At 48.2% G+C, this 21419-nt stretch overlaps 1 protein-coding gene across 3 annotated transcripts in view; it reads left to right on the top strand.

Moving 5' to 3' along the window:
• Positions 1–21419, top strand: part of SLC8A1 (solute carrier family 8 member A1) — a 114139-nt gene that overhangs the window by 89064 nt on the left and 3656 nt on the right. For 2 of the 3 annotated variants that reach the window (XM_027889221.1, XM_027889223.1), the window contains 5 exons: positions 8371–8477; positions 11903–11920; positions 13612–13742; positions 14581–14680; positions 19519–19794. In XM_027889221.1, coding sequence (XP_027745022.1) covers positions 8371–8477; positions 11903–11920; positions 13612–13742; positions 14581–14680; positions 19519–19794 — 632 coding nt within the window. Of the gene's footprint in view, positions 1–8370; positions 8478–8821; positions 8926–11902; positions 11921–13611; positions 13743–14580; positions 14681–19518; positions 19795–21419 lie in introns of all 3 variants that reach the window. The other variant, XM_027889222.1, reaches the window with a different exon arrangement.

The raw sequence follows: 21419 nt of genomic DNA, 5'->3' as shown, positions 1-21419 counted from the left end.
CAGTTGCTCATTGAAATTCATTTTGTGGAGACCAAAGCCATTTCAATAAGAGTGATGTCTCCTCTTTGAGGAATATTGTCATGGCAACTATCCAGGTGCACACAGGGAAGAGCAACTCATATTTATTTGAAAGGTGAGAGCAATTATTGTGGTGAGGGGGAACCTGGCTGCAAAGAAAATCTGCATATGTATTTGGGTGCAAGAAGCACTTGTATGTGTCTCCAGTTGCTTTCCTTGGGAAAAAGGTGTATGAGGACAATCAGGGAGAGCAATGGGGGTTTGACCCAGAGGTCCTCTCTCACTCAAACCCTGTCACAATGTTATTCTTCACCATGCTTGTTTTTCTAGTGGGGATTTAAAATCCAGCGTAGACCCCTTCTCAGGTATTCATGTGTCTCTTCCCTGCAACGTGCCATCCCACCATCATGGCAGATCTCACCAATAAAGCACGATGAAATATTGGACCAGCCAGGTCAGTCAGGAAAAAATCCCAGAAAGGCAGAATGGGGGGAAATGTCAGATTTTGGTTCTTAACCCTGTAGGCTTAGAAGTGGGATTTGCAGGGTTTTATACTGAGCAAGGATGTTAGGCTGGGCTGAGCCCTGGCCAGTCAATCCTTTGCTTGCAGCACAGGATGAATTTTTCAGGACTAATGCAGTTTTTAGCTGGCATGGGCAGGGCTGTGAAAAGCCAGGGGAGAAGTTATTTGTGCTCTGTCAGCTTTCCCAGGTACCTTAAGTAATTGCTGCTGGGGGTGTTTTTGATCAAACTCACATCAAATGTGTTTTCCTTCCTAGTCATCACTTGAATTGCACTGTTTGTGCAAGTTGTCCTTGGAGCTCCAGATATTGATCTAGATGGATCTTTCCTGTTTGATCCCCCTATGATCCTGCCTCCAGCAGGCACTCAGGTAGCTTTCAGGACTGTGGATCACCATCACTAGACATGCATGGCAATGAGATTGGGAAAAAGCAGACAAACAGTTTAGTCCTGTGTTACCACATTCAGAACCATGGAAGGGGAGGCCACAGCTCCAGCTGTCCTGGGACAAGGAAACATTTAAGCATCACCAAAGGCTCAGGCACTAGTTTAGGGCAGATCAAGAGAGTGCCATTCATCTTCACGTAGCTGGGCTCTTGCAGAATGTGACATTGGCAGATAAATGAAGAAGTGCATTAGTCAGAGCATGAAATTCCCAGTCAATTCAGAGCAAACATTCATGATCCACCAGAAAAAACATTTCTGCTCTGACAAATACTTCTCAATATGATCTTCCTAAGAGGAGAGTCAAGAAGCATTCAGCCTAGCATGTGAAGTCATCTTACCTGGCAATCGCCACTCCTGAAAAGTATTTTCTGAGACACTGAGCATCAGCTGTGCCTGTCATCTCCCAGCTATTCAAGCAGCAACAGCTCTCAGTCTTCCTGTCTCTGTAGACCACCTCTCACGCCGTGTATTTCTGCAAGGCCAGGGAAGAACAAGTTGGATCTTTTTCCAGGATTTTCCCGGTAGTGATGCTCTGGACCAGGCCGTTGTTATGTATCTGAGCCGTATGTTGTCATTTAAGCTCAACATATCCTGAGGCCAGAGGAGCAGTTGGTTTATACAGACATGGAAATGACAACACAGCCCTGTGATCTTAAAAAGACTGATTCAGGAAACCTTGGGGAAAGAGGTGGAGGATATCCAAGAAAATAAGAGTAACCAGATGAATTTTAGCTCCTGAGGTGGAGGGAAAATAGAGGGACCATTTCCCCCTCCCCTTGTTTTCAGTGTCCAGACTGGTTGTGCTCGATCACATTTTTGGGAGGCATTGGACTGTGCAGCCTCATGCAGACCTGGACCAGCAAACCAAGCTGCCACATCAGATCAGATCACATCCACACTTCCCAAAGCATGCGTCACGCTTCGTTTAAGGAAGGTTTTCCTTCTCCCTCCCTGTCATGTTTGCAGCGTGCTGCAGGCAAAATTTTCATTAAGTACAGACATTTCATGTCAGCGAGGCTTGATTCGGCAACGGATCCTGCATGGGTGACTCATTGGACATCTTACAAAGACGGGAACTCATCAGCAGGGACAGGAAACCCTAATGAACCCTCTCCTCTGTCAGAGACCACTGGATAATAGTTAAAACCATGTGTTATACAAGGTCATTCGCATAATCGGACCCATTTTTGCACCTCTTCTGTCCCTCAGGAAGGTTTGTCCCTGCACTGGCTGAGCAGGCATTTGGTTGCCCTGTCCTTTGTCCCCCACCACGCACACATCCCTTGTGGCTGGAACTAATGCCTACACCAGAGACTTGGGTGTCACTCTGCCTGTGAGGCTGCCACCTCCTCACCATAAGGTGCAGTTTGGTTGTCAACTGGTAGAAGAAAAGCCCTATCAGCTCCTTTTCCAACCCAGCAACAAGACAACTTCCTTCCTCTAGTAGCTGTCAGAAATTCGAGCAGTGAAGCTGCTAAGTGCACAGAAGCACTCCCTGGTGCCTCAGTCAGCAGAGTTGTGGGCTGCAGAACAGACATGGGAGCAGAGAAGTCTCTTTGCATCAGTAGCAGCATGGATGGAGCCTTGAGCCCCTGAGCCTCTGGGGAGGCTCACAGAGCAAATAAGGACATCCAGGAGGAGAGCAGAGAATAGCAAAGATGGGGATGGCAAGAGGAATAGTTGCCTTGCTCTTGGTAGTTGGCTCCAACCATGCCCCAGGGTCTGGTCCAGGCTCCTCACTGTGGCCATAGCCCATTTACATGGCCCTGGCTGGCTGTGGTGGTGCCCAGCTCTGGTGATGAAGATTTGGGACCTTTTCTTCCCCACGGTACCTGGTACCCTACAGTAGCCCACTTGCTCCTCTTTACAGACACTGCCCAGTGCCCAGTGATCACCTGAGTTGTGTGAGGCGGGGAGGTTCCCAAGCCACATGCCCATCTCCCATGGCAAGCTTTAACTTCAGCTAATTAAGTGGCTGGCTTGACAAGCAGATGTATGAGAAATCAATGTGGCAGGTTTCTGTGGGAGCCTGAAAGTGAGTGCTAGAACAGGCAGCACTGATGGATGTGGCTTTGAAATGTCACCTCTAGAACATGTATCCCTCATGGCTCTTCTCCCTCCAAAATTGAATGCTCTCTGGGTGGGAAATGCTTGTCTGTTGGGATGTCAGGACTGGCAGCAGCAGGATCGCACTCCTGACTGCCTAGCCTGGATGTTGTAACTATGAATCTGCAGTTGAAAGTCCTCCAAGCTATTCATGCAGTTCTCCTGGGTGAGCAGTGGAAGCTGGATGGGTGACAAGCTGCGTAAGTGCACTGTTCTCTCTATTGATTCAGGAATAAGTATCTGTCCAGACAGCAACAGTATGCCATGTTCTCATGGGCAAGCTCGTTACTGACTGCTCTAACAGCTGATTAGTTGTGTGTTTAGAGATTGTCGTTTTCCTGGCCCACTGGAGGCACCGTTACCGACAATGTGCAGTTCTTAGCTATTCCAGCTCCAGCTCGTGGGTGGTCTGGGCACAATGATGATTTCTTAGCTGCGAGAATTCTGATCTAGGTGCACAGCAGAGCTGAATTGGGCAAGATCTCTGGATTGGAAAGCCTCTGGGTTAGAAGGTTTCTGGTGCAACTTGTTCTCACAGGGCCAACCTCAAAGCTAAAGCAAGTGCCTTCCCCAGCTGGCATTTTGCTCTAAGCATTAGCTCTCTTCTTTGCCCTGCCTTTGCCTCTGCACAAAACCAGTTTGCTTCCCCGTGACTGGAGACTTGCAGCCCTGTCCTGCTAGTGCTGTGTCATTTGCAGGCAGACATCTGGGCACTCCCTCTTGCCCTTTCCAGAGATGTGCCCAGAAAATGGCAGGTGGGCTGGCATGCTTATGCCAAGTGCACATCACTTCGTTTGCTGTCCATAACACTGAGTTGGCATTAGCAATCACATTGCTCTCCCTGGCACATGGGATACTGCAAATGCCAAAAGCTTACAGAAGCTCAAAGGGCAATGTGAGAAATCTGCAGAGCAAAGCTAACTACACAGAAACCTGGTCTGGCTAGGAAATCCCTGAGGCACAAATATCTGGGGCTGGGAGAGGATCAGTTGGAGATAATGTCTATGTGCCTGTCCTCCTATTCCAAGGTGCTTTTGGCAGTTATCACAAGAAAAGGCTCTGCTGGATGATCATTGCATCTGATGGGGCATATCAGCTCTTCTTTGGTGCCCCATCACCAGCCAAAAGGACTTTTCCATGGGCTGTTGTAATGAAGGGTTGTGTGGGAACGTTCTGACAAAAGACCTTTACAGTTTGAATGAAATATCATGGTTTGAAATGAGTCCTGATGGACAGCATTGGACTTGGAGTGAGGGCAGAGCTTTGAATGCCCAAGTTACCAACTTTCTCTTATTGCTGCTGGGTGTCTGCAAGAGGAGAAGAGCTGGAGCTGCAATTCTGCAAGATGTGTTTTATTCTTTGATTTTCAGTACACGTAAATGAGATGAAACTCATTCCCTCAGCAATTGCTTTGACTACAGACTCAGGGAAGTGCAATTTCTGGTACAGAAGTGCAGACAGTGGGATGGGCCCTCAGTCTTCATGCCAGAGCAGGGTTCTTTAGCTCAGGGGAAACGGACTAGCAGCAGCTGTGCATTGCTGAAAACTTGCCCCATGGTATCACATCTTGGACATCTTGGAAACATCATCTAGATTGACCACAGATTGTCACAAGGAGAAGAAAATGTTTAATGGTTTAGAGGCTGCTTTAATCTTCTGATTTTTCCCTCTGTCTCTTGGATTTGGGGCTCCTGGTTCCTGGCCCTGCAGTGAGTGAGCTCTGAGGGTTCCAGGTCATAATCAGTGTCCCTTTGGTTTTCTGTTGTACAGGCACTATCACAGTTTGTGCTGGTCTCTGGGCCACAGGACAGAGAGAGATTTTAAATCCAAATTTCAGTGTGTACTTGCGCTGTCACGACTTTGGGTCTCTTCAGCTGGCTGTCTAGCTTGTAAAGTCCAGGGGCAGCTCAGCAGAGCTCAGTGCTGCAGTCACTCCACATTGCTCTGGGAACCTTAGCCAAGCTGTACTGGCTCTGCCAGCCACCCACCTCTGTCTCATTCCCACCATGCCTTGTAATGCAAGAAAACAGCCTTGCACGGCAACACGTACCTCTGAAAAAGAGGACTGCAGGCAGCAGGCTGATACAGCCCCACCCTGAATGCAGCAGGAGCACAGGACTAGGTGAGGGCACTGGGAACACAGGCTGAATTCCACAGACTCACAGACAGCCCCATGGTAGCTTGTTCCTGCTCACATCCTCACAGCCACCTCTCTAGAGCAGATCTCTGCCTGGCAGAGGAGTGAGAAGCAGAGACCATACTGAAGGGTCCAGGAAGAGCAGGGTGACAGGAGTGCACAGCCTAGATTACTGTAGAAAGCAGTCCTTACTTTGAGGCAGGATAAATTGGGCAGTTGCCTGATCCTCCTTCTTCTCCACTGATCAAACGCTGCCACATGCGTGCAGGACCCTGCAGAGGGGCTTTGTAGCAGGCAAAAGGCAGCATGATGCAGATCAGGCATGCTCTAAGAATAGCCTGTGTTATTTTCATATACTTGCTGTTTCTCAAACACCATTAGGAGGTAATCCTTTTCTCCGGGATTGCAGTCTCATCCCAGGGACAGGGACAAATTTGCCTCAGCAATTCTTGCTGATTGGAGATTCATACAGAGAGCAGACTTGGCATTTGTTCTCCCTACCCTTTTTCCTAACAGCCTTCTACAGCAGAAACAGCAGCAGTGCTCATCTACCTAACACAGAGCACTTGTTCACGCCCTAGAATGATCACTTGGAAAACTGCATAATAACACCACCTCCTGGCAGTGGCACTTTATGGCCCATTATTCTGCATTATTCAAAGAAGTCCTATTGGTGTTGGGTCTAAGTATCAGAAAAATCCTTTTTAATTGGCACCCAGGTTTCTTTTCGTGAGAGAGAGAATTATTTTGTGAAGCTTTGAGGAATGGCACACACAGCAAGCCAGAGCACACCCACAGGCAGTTTACATCTTGATACCTCTGCTGTTCTCAGAATTTAAGAAGGCATCCCTTTTAATTAACTTTCCTGAAAAAAGTTATTTTTTCATACGTGAGGGCAGGATGAAGCGTACATTTTAATAGGAGTTGTCAGGGAAATTATTGATTTTGTTAGTAATGTTTCTGAAATTGTGCCATTCCGGTAATTCTGCCAGATTCTCCTTGAAAGCTTAGCTGAGAGCATTTTTATATCCTTCATTAGTTTTTTAATACACGATAATTTCCCCTAACTCATCAACACAGAGTAAGATCAGCTGCGTGCTTGGTAACCATTTTTCCTATGTACAAACCTATTGCAGCCATAATTACAAACTGGACAAATTATTACAGATATTCATTATAAAATACAATTACACTGAGCAGTGCTGTATTGTTACACTTTTCACAGCCATCACTTGCCCTTGAGTAAATGGTTTCATTATGAGCATGAAGGGCAAACTTAATACACTCCTGACTCCCAGCAAACAGCACAAGAAATCATCCTGGCTGTTCCTCCGAGTGCTTTCGGTGTTTACCCCGAATGAGTAGAAAATGTTGACTCTGGTGCCAAATACTTGTCAGCTTAACAGAGGGGCTCTGGGTGGCCAGTGCAGATGTGCAAGGAGGGGAGAAAGCCAGAAATTACAGCAGCGTGGCCTGAATTTCACTCCCCTAGAGCGTGGCTTTCTTCCATGTTTATGGGTTTTCAGTGCTGGGACCTGCCAGTAACAGCAGAACCTCCTTGGTCATATATTAGAGTAGCCTTGGGGCTGCTTCAGTTTGTGCTGGCTGCTCGTGGAAAGTGCTGAGGAGCCAGGGATGGGACAAGAAACATTTCTTCAAAGGACAAGACAGACAAGGTTGGGCAGGGAGAGAGTAACTGGGAAGCTTCTTTAAGAGCATTCACGGGAGGGCAATGCTGTCAAGAGTTGGGGGAAAGCAAACCCAGTCAGAAAGTTGGCAGCGAGCACAGGGCTACAGTCAGTCACTGCACTGGCTTTTTAGTGTTGTTATTTCTTGTGTGGGACAAGGTCAGAGCCAGGAGGAGGTCCTGTCCCATCAGCAATGCCATGAGTGCATGACAGTAAGCAGAGCGTTCCAGGGCGGAGCAGAGGCTGTTGGATTTCTGTCTCATATGTTGTCTTTGCAAGGACTTTGCACTGTAGGAAAGATCACAATAGCAGAGCGCCCCCCACACTACACCCCTTGTACCCCAAGTTTGGGCACCTTCTGGCAAGCAGCTTTCAGCTGGATGTTTCTGGAATGTTTATGTTACTTTCACAGTAAGTCCCTGAAAAGAGCTGAAAAACTTCTTCTGTGCTAATTTTTTTTACCCCTGGTAAAGCAATTTTCACTGTATTGAGCGCTCAAGGAGCAAACCTCTCTGTGGGTGGCCACAGCCTCCTGCAAGGCTTTCATCTTCTGTGGTGTGTGCTTGTGGCTATGCTCTAGGCAAGGACTGTCCTTTGGACCTGTCCTGATGATGCTGCAGGGGCAAATTCAGCAACCCTGGGTCATGTGAGGGAGAATGGCTGCTCAACTCTCGAACAGGAGAAAAATAAACCTTGAAGGCTTGGGAAAGGATGTGCTGCTTGTGAAGCAAAATTTAAAAAGTAAAATCTCACCATCAGAGAAGCTTTTCATCACCCTACTCTAACCAGAAAGACCATTTTTCCTTTACATTCTCTTCACAGAAAAAGTGGTACTCCAACATCTCTTTCAAGCTTGTAAATTAGAGTCTCCAAAGTCCAAACTGAGCAACTGAACATGATGTTGTGCATGGATCTGCTGTGCTTGGTGAGACAGAGTCTCTTCCATGCACAAGCTTGAGTAGTGCATCATGCTTTCAGAGGCTTGGTCTGTGCTTGTTCCTGGTTCTCATGCCCATGCAATGTGTGCAAGCTATCAAGGGGCTGTCCTATACCCTAGGTTTTTGGAAAGGGGCATGTCATGCTGCCCCCATGCCAAGGCACTTCTGTGGGAAGTTGGCCCAGCTGTGTTGGCCTATGGCCCTGCCAGGGGAGATGGCACCCTGCAAGATGCTGGTGCTCTGACCCTGTGGTCTGTGCGCACCCTGAGGCAAGCTCGGCCCATTGGCTCCTGCCTTTGCTTTTGGCTGTGCTGTCCCTCCAGCCTGTGCTACCAAAACCACTGTTTTCTGTTTGCAACCCCCTTCTCCTGCTGTTTCCATCCCCCTCTTCCTCCTCTTCTACCTTTTCTTCCTCTTCCTCTTCTTCTACCTTTTCTTCCTCTTCCTCTCCCTGTTTCCCCTCCTCCCTTTTCCCCCTTACTCTTGAATCTCTATTTCTTCTTCTCTGTTGCAGCAAAACGATATCAATCAAGGTGATAGATGATGAGGAGTATGAGAAAAACAAGACCTTCTACCTAGAGATCGGGGAGCCCCGGCTGGTGGAGATGAGTGAGAAGAAAGGTGGGGGACGTGCTCCGGGGCTGAGCCCAGCCTGTGTGTCCCTGTCTGGCTCACTCATGTCTGGCACCTGCAACACCGAGCTCACATCCCCAGAGCCTATGGAAAAGGGCAGGAGCAAGACCACTTCCCATTCCCTCTGAATGCAACCTTTCCCTGGCTCACCAAGGTACAGCCTTGGCCAGGTGGTGGGGATGCTCCTGCCCTTCCCCATATGCCCCAGGAGGGATGTGCAGCCGCTTTCCCCCACCCAACCATCTCTGTCACCACGGCACCCAGGTGGACATGAACTGCATGTGTGTGTGCGATGCCAATCATCTGTTTGCCTTTGTCTTGTGTTCCCACAGGAAATTCATTACCCTTAGAGTACTTGACCGTGAGGAGTATGAGAAAGAGTGCAGTTTCTTCCTTGTGCTTGGGGAACCGGTGTGGCTACGACGAGGAGTGAAAGGTGTGAGAGTAAAACCAGACCAGCTCTCGAGACGCTGCCGTCCGCTTTCTCTGTGTCTTCCTACTCTCACACTCCTTTCTCCTCACACTTTGGATCCTGGCCATTTTGCCCTCCCTCCTTCGAATCTTGGCCGCTGCACCTTTTTGCTCTGTTTTCTTTCCTCTGTCATTTTGAGAGGATTCCGTCTCACTCACCAGGGCCCCCAGGGAGCAAGGCGTGCTCCCAGGATGGCCCCGGGGCACCTGGGCAGGGGACAATGAGCATCGCCAACCCCCAGAGATGTTTTGAGAGTAACTGCCCTGCCACATCGCAGCTACACCTTCATTTAATCACGTAGAACATTCAGTCTTGACAAGTAAAAAGGCAACGCTGCATCATTTTTATCAGAAGATAAAACAGCTTTTGCTTGAAATAAAATGCATGGCCAGAGTAGTAATTTTAGCCTCTTTCTGCTGGCACTAGGATCTGAAAATAGCTGAAAGTCACAGCACAAGCAGGTAGTACCACGAGATGCAATCAGTTTAGGTAAATCAGGTTATACTCAAATGAAGTTTCATGGCTCTGCATTGGGTAATAGCTTCTCACAGGAATAATAAAAACAATTTCCTCTTTCATCACATTTCCGAACCAACTGCAAAACTTCCCGAAAAGGCAGAGTTCACCTATTTTCTCATGCATTTTTTCTGCTAGAAAATAGAGTGAAAATTAATGGCAACAGCTAGTTCTGCACACTATTCATGGCTGAGCAAGAAGCAGTTTTAGAGTCACTTAAGATATGGACTATTATTAAAGCCTTTGTAGAAAATTGTCAGCCTCATTTGCTCTGTCTGCCTTGGAGCCGCTTTCTAGTTTCTGAGACATCAGCATTCCCTTCACCAGGCATGGGGCTGTAATATATTATTTGACCAGGACAGAGAGGGCCCCCAGTGGTCCCCACACTGAGAAGGGACTTGCCACGTTCCTCCTCAGCTCAGGGGCTGTCTAGGTCAGCTGCGTCATCCCCACCATCAGCTTTCCTGCTGGTTTATGTGACCAGCTAGCAAAAGCTGGGCTAAAAAAATCAGACACACTGGCGTGACTCAGGCGCTGCAGGTGGAGTCTGTATCATTAAATGGTGCTGGTGGCATCTATGGAGCATAGAGAATGTTGCCAAGATAAATTTACACATGGACAGCTCAACTCAGCAGCTCCAGCCTTGCCCAGCTTCACAAGGGCTCAGCCTTGCAAGTCCAGCAAGGGCAAACATGCTTTCCAAGTTTGAAAACTGTGGTACCAACTCCATAGATCCCAGTTGAAAGTGTTAGCTAAAAATAAAAGGAAAAGGAAATAAAGTTTCTCATTTTCCTGTTCACACAGATAACTAAGGAAAACTGAGAGAAGCTGAGCTTTGCAAACTCACTAGTTGGAAGACAAGTCAGAATTTTGAGGGATGCTATTTGCTGCTTTGGCCATGCAATCTTTTTTATTCTTAATTCATTTCTTTGTACTTGGTTTTGTACAAGAAGCAGCAATGCAAGGGTAGTGGTGACAAAGGCCACCCGGAGACAAGGGCATCTCTGAAATGTCACCCCTGAGCCACAGAGCTGTATTGGAGTCTGCACCTCAGGGGCACGAGACCCACCGGGGCACTAAGCGAGAGGCTTTTTCTTTTTGGAGACCTAAAATGTTGAGCAACAAGATCTTTGAGCCAAGCCTTGCCACAGACTTTTCTTCCCTCATTTCATGTGACAAAAGTACAGCTGTATGCTCGAGCTATTGCTATTAGACAGCTGGAGGAGGTCAAAGCCAGTAGCTGCTGCACATGGGACGTCTTGTGTCCTCCCTTGGGGCAGAACTGCCTCCTAGAGCAATGGAAGATCTTGCACATAAAATTCAAAGGGGGAAAATTAATTTTTGGAGTATGTCCTTTAATCCCATATCCACCCCATGTTTGCAGTGGTTTTTATTTTAATTCCACAATCCCATGAAACTTTCTGTTCCTTTATTTTTAGTGCCTTTGTCTTAACACTAATGGTATCCTGCAGCTTTACAGATCTGAAATCTCTGCCCTGGGATCTGGTGTCTTTCTGTGGATATCCCTTTTGATTTCATTATTCATTTACTTTTCTTCTTCTGTGTTTGTCTCTGTCTCCTTCACAGCCCTGTTGTTGAATGAGCTTGGTAAGCGCACATTCATTTTTCCTTTCCATTTTTCCAGTTTGCGTATTTTCAGAAGACAGTTGATTTTGCTTGAATTTTTTTCTTTGCTCGCAGCATTCTCTTTTAGGGTAATCAGCACTATTTGAGTGAACTCAGGTATCTAATGCCCCATTTCTCCTTAGAGTAGAGCCCCAAAGTCACCAATATTAATGAGTGGTAATCTGCTGTGGCAAGGAGCATTTTTTGGGGGTAGTTCAGTTACAGCCATAGTATACCTGCCAACACGCCATGATACAGGCTTGTGGCATCCAAATTAACCCACCCTCTCCTCTAACACTGGTGTGGCAGAAACAGGATTTCTTGGAGACTTAGGGATGCTTGTGGCTGGACAGGAAAGTTGGCCAGTCCTTTTGGAAGAGACAGTGCAAACTTTGCCTCCTGTCTTGGGAAGATTTAGCCTTTGCAATTCCTTGCTGGCCATTTCCAGGATAGGACAGCTGGGGAGGGAAGCAGAGCCATCCTCTGCACCCATGGCACCAGGGTAGACTCACACTGGTTTTACCCCCTCCACAGCATATATTGGATACCAGGGGGTGGCAGATTGCAAATGTGGGTTGAAAAGCCTGTGTTCAGGTCTCCTCACACTACCCCTGGGGTTCATGTTGGGAAGCAGCCTCCATGTCCACAGTTCCCGGCCATGGAGCAGGGAATGACCACCTTGTGGGCTGCAAGGTGTCCGTGTTGCTGTGAGAATGCTAATCCTCATTTATTCTCTCTCTCTCTCTCTCTCTCTCTCTCTCTCTCTCTCTTTCTCTCTCTTGTTTTTGGTTTCATCTAGGTGGCTTCACCATCACAGGTATGGATTTCTACTCTTCCCCTGTCCCCCACTTCCTTTCTCTTAATGGCCATATGCTCACATCACTCTTTCCTCTTGGTTTCCTCTTTGCTTTTGTTCTGTCCTGGAGGGAAACTCTGGAATGGTAAGAAGGTGCTGAGCTGCGGCCCCACTGCCCCAGCCGGTCCCTCTAACACAGCGTCCTCTCACAGAGTGTTCTGCCTGCCACACACACCTAACTCCCACCTTGGGGAGGGTGAGCTGTCACTCCTGAAGTGACAAGCAGCCTCACTTCATCTCTTGGAGCAAGGTGGGCTTCTCCACTTGATCCAGTTGTCCCCTCCTTGCTGCCCACACCAGAGTTGTGCACAGGGCTCTGCCCTCCCCAGGCAGTTGCCAGGGTGCACAAGCACTGTGGGAGGGGCAGGACCCCATGGCTGTTTTAGCCCCTGCCCTTCCCACCAGCAAGATCCAGTAGCAGGGCTTGTCCCTCTGTCATTAGCCAGGCGAGCATCTGTCATTCAGCCAAGCTCTGCAGGACGAGAAGATCCTGGGTCCCACACATTGCAGAGTGGCCCCTCAGGAGCCCTGAAAACAATAATTCAGACTTAGGAGGCTTTGGCAGTGAGGTGGGTCCCTTTGACCAGCAGGAGGAGAAAGGCTTTCCTGCAACTCATTGCTGTCTGTGCAGATGAGGGGCAGCCAGCAAGGGAGCAACACTAACCCCGTGTGACATAGAAATAGTTTACTAACTGCACGGTGACAGTTTGCACAGGGTGTGCAGTCCCTCCTGCTGATGTCCTGCTGATCGCTTTGATAGGCAAACCCGTCTTCAGGAAGGTCCAGGCTAGAGATCATCCTCTTTCTTGCACCGTGGTCTCCATCCAAGGTACCTGTAGTGTGACACCTGAGGGTCACGTCAATCCCATGTGGACTGACTGGGGTGTTTGCCTACTGACAGTTTAACTCCAGTCCTTTCTAGCACCGACATTCTTCTGATCATCCCTCGAGTGGACTGGAAGGGAGTTCAGTGGAGTCTGCACAAGGGACAGTGACAAAGGCCATGAGCTTCAGTCCCCATGCCCCAGAGGTTGCATGGATGCCAGTGGAGCTGCTGACCTGCTTCACTGCTTGTGTAGTCCCTCTGCTGCCTCCTCTCTCAGGGTTTGGGGCCAGGCACTGGCCTCTGGATGACTCCTCACAATTGTATGGCCCAGTACTATTTCCACCAGCCCCACCATCACAGCAGGAGTTGACTGCCAGCTTCCTCTCTGAGGCAAAGCCCTGCTCAGGAGGAGGCAGAGACAAGATATCATATGCATCTCAGCCCTGGGGCTGCTGGTAGCTCTCTCTTGTTGTAACAGGCTGATGGAATTGTCCTGACCATACCCCAGTGCTGGGAAATGGAGCAGCCTTAGTGATAATCTTTCCGCTTCCCAGCATCCCTGTGGAGAGACAGCAGGTACCAGGCAAAAAACTATTCCCCAGCACTAAGGATGAATGGGGCTACTTCTGAGGTTGGATGAGTTGCAGATCTATTGCTAGCACTTCTCCCTAAAACTATCATGTCTATTGCTCCATGACCTCTTTCTCCACTGTTCTGTCGCTCATGCTCCCACATGGAGGCTTCCTGACCTCCCCCTCTGACAGGAAGCCAGATCCAGAGAGTGACCAGCTGGGCCTGGTTCACTGATGGGCTCTTTGCTTTGCAGAGGAGAATGAGGAAAAGCAGCCACTGACCAGCAAGGAGGAGGAGGAGCGTCGCATCGCAGAGCTGGGGCGCCCAATCCTGGGGGAGCACACCAAACTCGAAATCATCATTGAGGAATCCTACGAGTTCAAGGTACTCTCTACATCCTCTGACCATGTTCTTCTTCCCCTCTGGCTGGGCCCCTCCTTTTGGGTTGGCACAAGATTGGCAAGCACATGCTAATGGTGTTGCAGCAAAGTGAGGCAACGCATGGCATCACAAGGTCTCAGAGCAGGAACAAGGGACACTTTGGGAGGTGACTGAGCCAAGGCATGATGAAAGACTGAGGGTTACTCTAGTGAGATGGCAATGGATTAAAATACACTCTGCATCTTCACTGTCCATTTTAGCCCACAGCCATGGTCCTTCAGGGACTTTCTGTCCCACCCACAGACTCTTTGTGGTTGTTATTATTATACAAGAACATCAATCTGGTGAGCCTAAGAGCTGATTGAGCTCCAAAATGCTGCAGGTTGCTTTAAAACATATCCTTGTTCTCACAGTGGTGTGCTACACATAGGTCCTACTTACAGGCAGTCTTGAGTGAGCCACAAGCCTGGGACTCCCAGTGCAGAGGACTGATACCCTAAATGCAAGTAATGGTTGTGCAGCTCAGCTGCCATGAATGCATGTGCCAGACTAAGAGCTGAAAACTGGCCATTTCATTCTTTTCCACTTTTCTGAAGTATAAAAAACCAACAGACCAGCCTTACTGTGTCTCTGAGATGGTTCAAACTCCCATCATGAGCAGGCTTCAAAAGGTCTTTTTTAGTAGCAGCGAGGGGAATTGCTGGTTTTGCTGCTGGGGCTCTTGACCTGAGCTTAAAATCTCCTATAAATGCGTGGCTGTAAGCACTAGTGTGAGTGAGTTTTAGCCCAGTATCTCCAGCCTGATAGTCCCTAATTCTCTCCTCTGCATTTCCATCCACAGAACACAGTGGACAAGCTCATTAAGAAGACAAACCTGGCCCTGGTGGTTGGCACAAACAGCTGGAGGGAGCAGTTTATTGAGGCTATTACTGTCAGCGCAGGTGAGTTTGGACCACAGCTCCAGGTGAATTACGATCAACCTTACTCACATCTTGGCTTGGCTGCATCAGTAATACAGGCTGTAGAGGAGCAGCAGGAGGCAGAACAGGAAGCAGAGTTATTTACAGTATCTGCATAAATAAGACAGCTGATTAAACCCTTTTGTAAGAGCACCTTATCTTATTAATGGGAGTGCTGCATTAAGTGTGTCTGTAGCACCGGACAGAACAACACCCTGGCTGTTACCAGATGGCAGAGGGGAAAATTAAGTTCAGTGGGAGAGGTTTGGGAGATGAAGTCAGTGTCGAAATTCAGACAGGCACAGATGATGCTGGTGCTAGGCAGCAGTGTCCCCATCCCTGGTTCTCCCTGTACCACTGCACTGAGGACAACACAGTACTGAGGGTGCCCAGCTCTGAAGACAGCAACTCTCTGAGAGCCAAAATTTACCCTTGACTTCCCCTGCTTTCAGGAACTCCTGCTGCTCCAGCCACCTGTGGCTGGAGGTTTATGGCTCAGCAGCCCAACAACTGCAGCAACATGTAGTACATGTGGTTGGGTCTGATCATTTATGATCATATCTTCCATATCTTGGAGAATTGTCTTTCCCTCAGAAATGGCCTGCTGTGCAGTTCTTGCCAGTGCCAGTGCCGTGTTTACCAGTATGCCCAGTACAGGAGAGATCATTGTTCCCACATCTGTGGAAGAGGAAAGAAAGAAGATCTCCTCTAGATGTTGTTTTAACAGACGGACAACTCACTGACTGGATGTTACAACCTCCCAGCCCAGCCTGGGCTGTGTGCACACATTAGGGCAAAATCAACCTGTTTAAATTAAATCTCTGGGGAAGGCAATTAAAGCTCATCAGCTAATTGTGCATTGAAATGCATGGGGGAACACTCACATTTCCTACCTTGAACTCAGTTATGCAAGGTAATGTCTGCCCAGTACAGAGTAATTAAAAGTGATGGCTGTCCCATTTAACCTCTGCCTCTGAAAACAAGGACAGGACATTATGCAGCAGCTATCTCTTCAAATTGTGATCCCTTCAGTTGTAGCGTAGTTTTTCTAAGAGCCTCCAGGCAAGAACCTCCCATTATTTTGGATACAGCATGAACATATCATGCAAGGCAATCCTTGCTGCAGGTTTTCTAGCTAACATGGCTAAACTAATCTATGCCAGAATCAATTATTTAACTGCATTCCATGTTAAGGCAAAGATAATCACTGATGTTTGGATCCCGTTTCTGTGACACATGCAAAGACTACAGTTATGTGAAATCCCTGTTCCAACCATGAATGTAGTCATTATCAGTGCTAACAGGATGATTAACAAACATTTAATAAATGGGACATATTCTAGTGGACATTAACTGTCCCTTGCTGTTGGGAAACAGTAGGTTGTCTCTGAGCTCTGGACATACTCAAGCTTTAGCTCCTCAACCTTTCTGCCAGAAAAGTTAAAATGCCTTAGACAATGGAAGCTGAGTTTGAGGTTTTTCCCTGCAGTTTACCATGGAAAGCAGGCGAAAGTCCCACATTCCCACTTCGATGTAACATCCCAGCTGAGAAAAGAAAGATTAAAACCCCATTTCCCACCCAATGTGCAACTTACAGCAGTATTTGAAGGGAGGCTGAGCGATGGAACTGCAGGTTAGGCCTGTGGAAGGGCAGTGCAGGTAGAGACACAACTGTGCCACACCATTCTGTGCCATTCCACACCATCCACAAGCCTCTCACCGATAGCTCCTTTAGTGTGCACCCAACAGTGTGAAGTTTCTTCCACAGCAAAAACCTCCTGGGATTTGCGAGCCTGTTCCTGAATGCACCCCTGGGTCACCATCCAACCTCACTCTGCATTTCAAGTCACCTTCACTGGATCTGGCCAGCTCTTCAAAAGAGAGCTGCTTAACAGAATGATGGACAGATCTGGATGAGTGCTATGACATGTTCACTCATGTTCATTTTTCAGTCTGTTTCATCATCTCCATAAAGATTTAGGTCCATAACAGCCCTGCTGCCATGCATCTTGGCAGGGGATTAAAATACCTGCTGCAAAATTACAGCATGAGCACAAGCACAGTGTATCTTGCCAGTAGCAGCCTTTGTGCATCAAGGAAAACCATGGGCCAATGTAGGCTTTCCAGGCTGGAAAACTTCATGACTATGCACAGGAATAGGTACTTATAGGTGCCAGAATAATAACACTATGCTGATGATTAGCTATGGTTTTTATCATAGTGAGTTTGATGCTTTGAAGCCAAGCAACACATAATTTTTCATCAAGTTATGGTAGAGACATCAGCAAAAGTGCTTTGAAGACAAGCAATGTCTGCAAAACAGCACTCCAACAGGATGCTGAGTAGAACTTTTCCCTGGGTGGTCATGGCTTTATTTAACCAAATATTGTAAAGCTCCAAAGATGATGTCCATTTGGCCTCCACTTTCCCAAAAAGGATGCCATGTCTTGATTCCCTGATTGACTTTTCACCTTTGTGATGAGGTAGAAAGCAGTTGTTGTTGTTGTTGTTGTTGTGAGCATCAACAGAGCAAGCAGCTCACCAGCAGCTTCCCCCAGAAACTCTGTTGCTGTGGCACAGAGCCACCATTTGAATATGGGGTTAGTTGATTCCCACATGTTGGTACACAGCATACAAGCAAGACCATTTTATTCACCCCATGAGAGGCTTTAAACATTTTGTTATTCCATCAGAGACCCTCATTGTGAAGGGAGATGTGAAAGGAGGAACATTCGCCCTGCCCAGCAGCAGGGCAGATAATGGCAACATGATCTCATTTGGAATGTTGGCCTGATTAGCACTGTAGCTGCTGAGAGAAGCTGCTTTTCCCAGGCACAGAGCCAACATCCCCTTAAACCTTTAGGACCTTGTCCCCTCGCCCACTGTAGTGGAGCAGAGCAGAGGCTCAGATTTCATTGGGTGCTCTTGGCTACTCTGGGTCTTGGCCCCTTTTCTCTGCCATCCTGAGGTGTCCTCCCTGGAAGGAGAGCCAGACTCACTCAGGCTGTCTGATGGGGATGGACTATATATTGAATCCTTCCATTGGTAAGGAGCTCCTTCCAATAGCCGTGCAGGGAGATCTGTTGGTCCACATCCTTGGTATGGAAAAAAAAAGTATCAAAGACAATTAAAAAATCACCAAACAGAGTGCAATGGATGCCTTTAACACAATTTTCAGTGGCCTTGGAATCCCTGATGTTCACCACATAGAAATGCATCCTTGTTCCTTAAAGGAAACGGGAAGGCTCCCCCTAACTTAGCTGGAAGAGCACCACCTCCCCTCCATGTCTGGGAGTGGTTCCAGTTGAGAGCAGGAGCAGTTTTTGGCTATCACACCACACCAGCATTGTGTGCTCTACCAGGCTGGGGACACTCCACATTTGCCATGCAGGCTGCCCAGAAGACAGGCTGTCCAGCAGGCTCATGAGATGGCTCAGCAGAGCTGCAGGAGTCAGGCAGGAGGTCACCAGCCCCAGTAGGCTCACTGGCGGGGTCAGCCCCACACAGTGGGGGCTCCCTGGATGCCGACTGGTTTTGGAGAGACAGGTGAGCTGCCAATGCCAGGAGCAGGCAAGGGAGAAAGCAAGACACCTGCCAGGACTAACAGGATGAAGATGTGCTGGGCCAGTGTAGGGTGAAAGGGCCAAGGAATCAGGGGAGGGGGCAACCACTGTCTGCTGAACTCTTTCCCTGTGACCCACAGGAGGACTTTTGGACAACAGCCTGCCTGCATGTCCAGGGACCGTGGCTGTGAATGTGTAACTCCCTGAGAGCCTTTTCCCCAGCTCCTCATCCATACTGGAGACCAGGTCTTGCAGGTGCCACAGGGACAACAGCCATGAGCAGGGGTGTGCTGGGAGGAGCTGAGTGCCCAGCACAGCACCAAGAGAGGCAGAGTCTGACCCACACAATATGCCCAGTGAGCAGAGGTGGAGCCATGACTGCTGGCAGGCTTGCACTGGTAAAATGACCCTTGCAAGGCATTAACAACAGATTGGTAAGAAGTGAAGCACTGACATGGACCAGGGACAGAAAAAAAAGAAAAGAAGGAAAGTGCATTTTTGCTGTGACAAATGATGCCCCATAACTGGCTCATGACCTGGGGTGCTTGACAACTACCTGGAAAGGAGTGCAAATGGGAAAGTGCTTGTTTTTGCTGGGAGTGCCCACCCACCTGGGTCAGACCAGACAGACATGGAGGAACAAGCAGACAAAGCTCATAGGGAGGTATGTGAAAGGGCAGGAAAACGCAACAAGTGATGGGCCAGGGAGGTTCTAGGGCAGGCAAAAATCCATGACTGGATCCCAATTTACAGAAGAAGTAAGAGGAAGCACCAGAGCTAGCAGCTGGTCAACCACCAAAACCAGCTGGCACTTGTGAAAGAAGATTGAAAGGGTCTTCCTTAGGGGAGTCTCTGTGAGGCACATGTTGCTTTCAGTGTGTTCACCTACCCCAGTGAGTTCCAGCCGGCATGAGGTCACTTATTTCCCACATCCTCTGGGGAAAGGGCTCTTGAGCAGGGACTGAGGCTCAAGAAGCATCTGATGGTTAAACTCAGGCAGAGGTGCTGGCATGAGGCTCTGCATTTTCTGAAGTGCAGGTGGTTTTTTTAAAGCCAGTGCCTTTGCAGGGGGTCTCTGTGCTGTGGGAAGGCGAAAGGAAAGGCCATCGAGCTCCTCTGATGTTTGCCCTTGACTTGGAAGTCAAGGCTTTCTAGGGCCCAAATCACGAGAGACAGCATTTTGTAGGCTGCAGTATGCACAGGAGCTTTGCCCTCCAGGGTGGGCAAGTCTAATAAGGCACTGCTGGTTTTCTCCAGGGGAAGATGACGACGATGATGAATGTGGGGAGGAGAAGCTGCCCTCCTGCTTTGACTATGTGATGCACTTTCTGACCGTCTTCTGGAAGGTCCTTTTTGCCTTCGTGCCCCCTACAGACTACTGGAATGGCTGGGCTTGCTTTGTTGTCTCCATCCTCATGATCGGCCTCCTGACAGCTTTCATTGGTGACCTGGCATCCCACTTTGGCTGCACCATTGGCCTGAAGGACTCGGTCACCGCCGTCGTATTTGTCGCATTGGGGACATCAGTGCCAGGTAGGGACAACCACAGGGTTGGTTGTAAAGGTACTCTGCCCAGTCTGGGTCTGGGTTTGGGCTGGGAAAGCTGTGCTCTGCAGGACCCCGAGACAGATTTGAGGTATGTGTGGAAGTTGTTTTTCAGCCTCAGATGAGCCAGTATCCTGGATGTGGGTTCAGTCCCATGGAAAGTATTTCAAGGACCTTTATCTTGCAAAGACTGTGAAGTATCTAGTTCTGTGAAAGCCTCCATGGCATCCACTTTCAGAGTAGGAAGTTGGTCTTTGATTCAAATGCTGCCTGTGTTGGCAGTCCTGCACTTTCTTTTTACACGTCTGCTGCTTTAACCTTGCCCCTGGGTGATTTAATTGCTAGTCCATACCCAGGGTGCACTGCCCAGCACGGACACCTTTGTCTGAGACCAGGTTCAGATGGATCAAGGTGAGGTTGCTGAGCTGGGGGAGCTGCTGGAAATGCAACTCTTGAAGCCTCACAAATATCTGGCATGGTTTCTGATCAAATGGGCAGAGACAAAAGGGAGCAGAGACTGAGGATTGACCAGGGAGAGGGAAAACCACAAGTTTCCATGTCTACGTGCCACTCCTAGTGCACTCTGGGTTGCTGCAACCCAGCCTCCTTTTCCAGTGGCTCAGGAAAGGGCCTTACTTAAGGATGAATTGGTGCACTGGAGAGGATGGTTCCAGTGGACAGTCACTCTGGGAATTCCCATGTCAGCTTGTGTGAGAAAGCTTATACCTTCCACTCACCCTCTTCCATGGCCTGTGCTGGCCAGGCAGAGCCTGGTTCCTGGACCAGGGGCTCTAACGCTTCCCAACCCCCACTCATATCGGTCACACCTTCCCTCACCACCTTCAAACTTCAACTTACCAGCACTCAGATGCTCAGAAATCCTGAATTGTCCTAATGCTATCAAAGGCAAAAAGAAGAAGCAGCGGGACAAAAAGGAAGAGCAGATTCGGGGCAAAGAACCCAAATCTGAGAAGATTTGAGAAGAAGAGTATTTTTTACACTTCTGGTAGCAGAAGTTTAGGCAGGAGGTTGCAGGGCTGCTTCACACCCTTGACAGTGAAAATCTTCCCTCCTGCTTTTGTTGACAAAAGGTGGCATTTTAGAAGTTCTTTTTAGAATACATTCAGCTACTCTTGTTTCAGCTGGCTCCCAGACCTCTTGTGGGTGCTAGTTGGGCTCCTCCACACCTGCTTTGCAAGAGACAGGCAGGCATCAGAGGGGTGTGCAGTGAAATCAAGACTGACAGGGACCTTCCCTACGCTGAAAACACTGCTCAGGCTTGTGGAATTGCATGTGGTTTTTTCCACACTCTGGCTGGCACCAGCAGTGTGTCCCATTCCTTCTCCCACACTGGCAGCTGGAGAGCCACAGAGGCATCAGTACTGCCCCACAGCTCCATTACTGCACCATGACCAAGGTTGAGAACCAAGGGAAATACCTTTTTTCCTTTCCTTAGCAATCAGGTGCATTTCCATGGTAGCTTTTTTTTTTTTTTTTTTTTTTTTTTTTTTTTTTTTTTTTTTTTTTTTTTTTTTTTTTTTTTTTTTTTTTTTTTTTTTTTTTTTTTTTTTTTTTTTTTTTTTTTTTTTTTTTTTTTTTTTTTTTTTTTTTTT

Source organism: Empidonax traillii, unplaced genomic scaffold (assembly GCF_003031625.1).
Source record: "Empidonax traillii isolate 1590-97213 ecotype Southwest subspecies unplaced genomic scaffold, ASM303162v1 scaffold256:size688067, whole genome shotgun sequence".
Lineage (NCBI taxonomy): Eukaryota > Metazoa > Chordata > Aves > Passeriformes > Tyrannidae > Empidonax > Empidonax traillii.
This window is presented reverse-complemented; position numbering and strand designations above follow the sequence as displayed.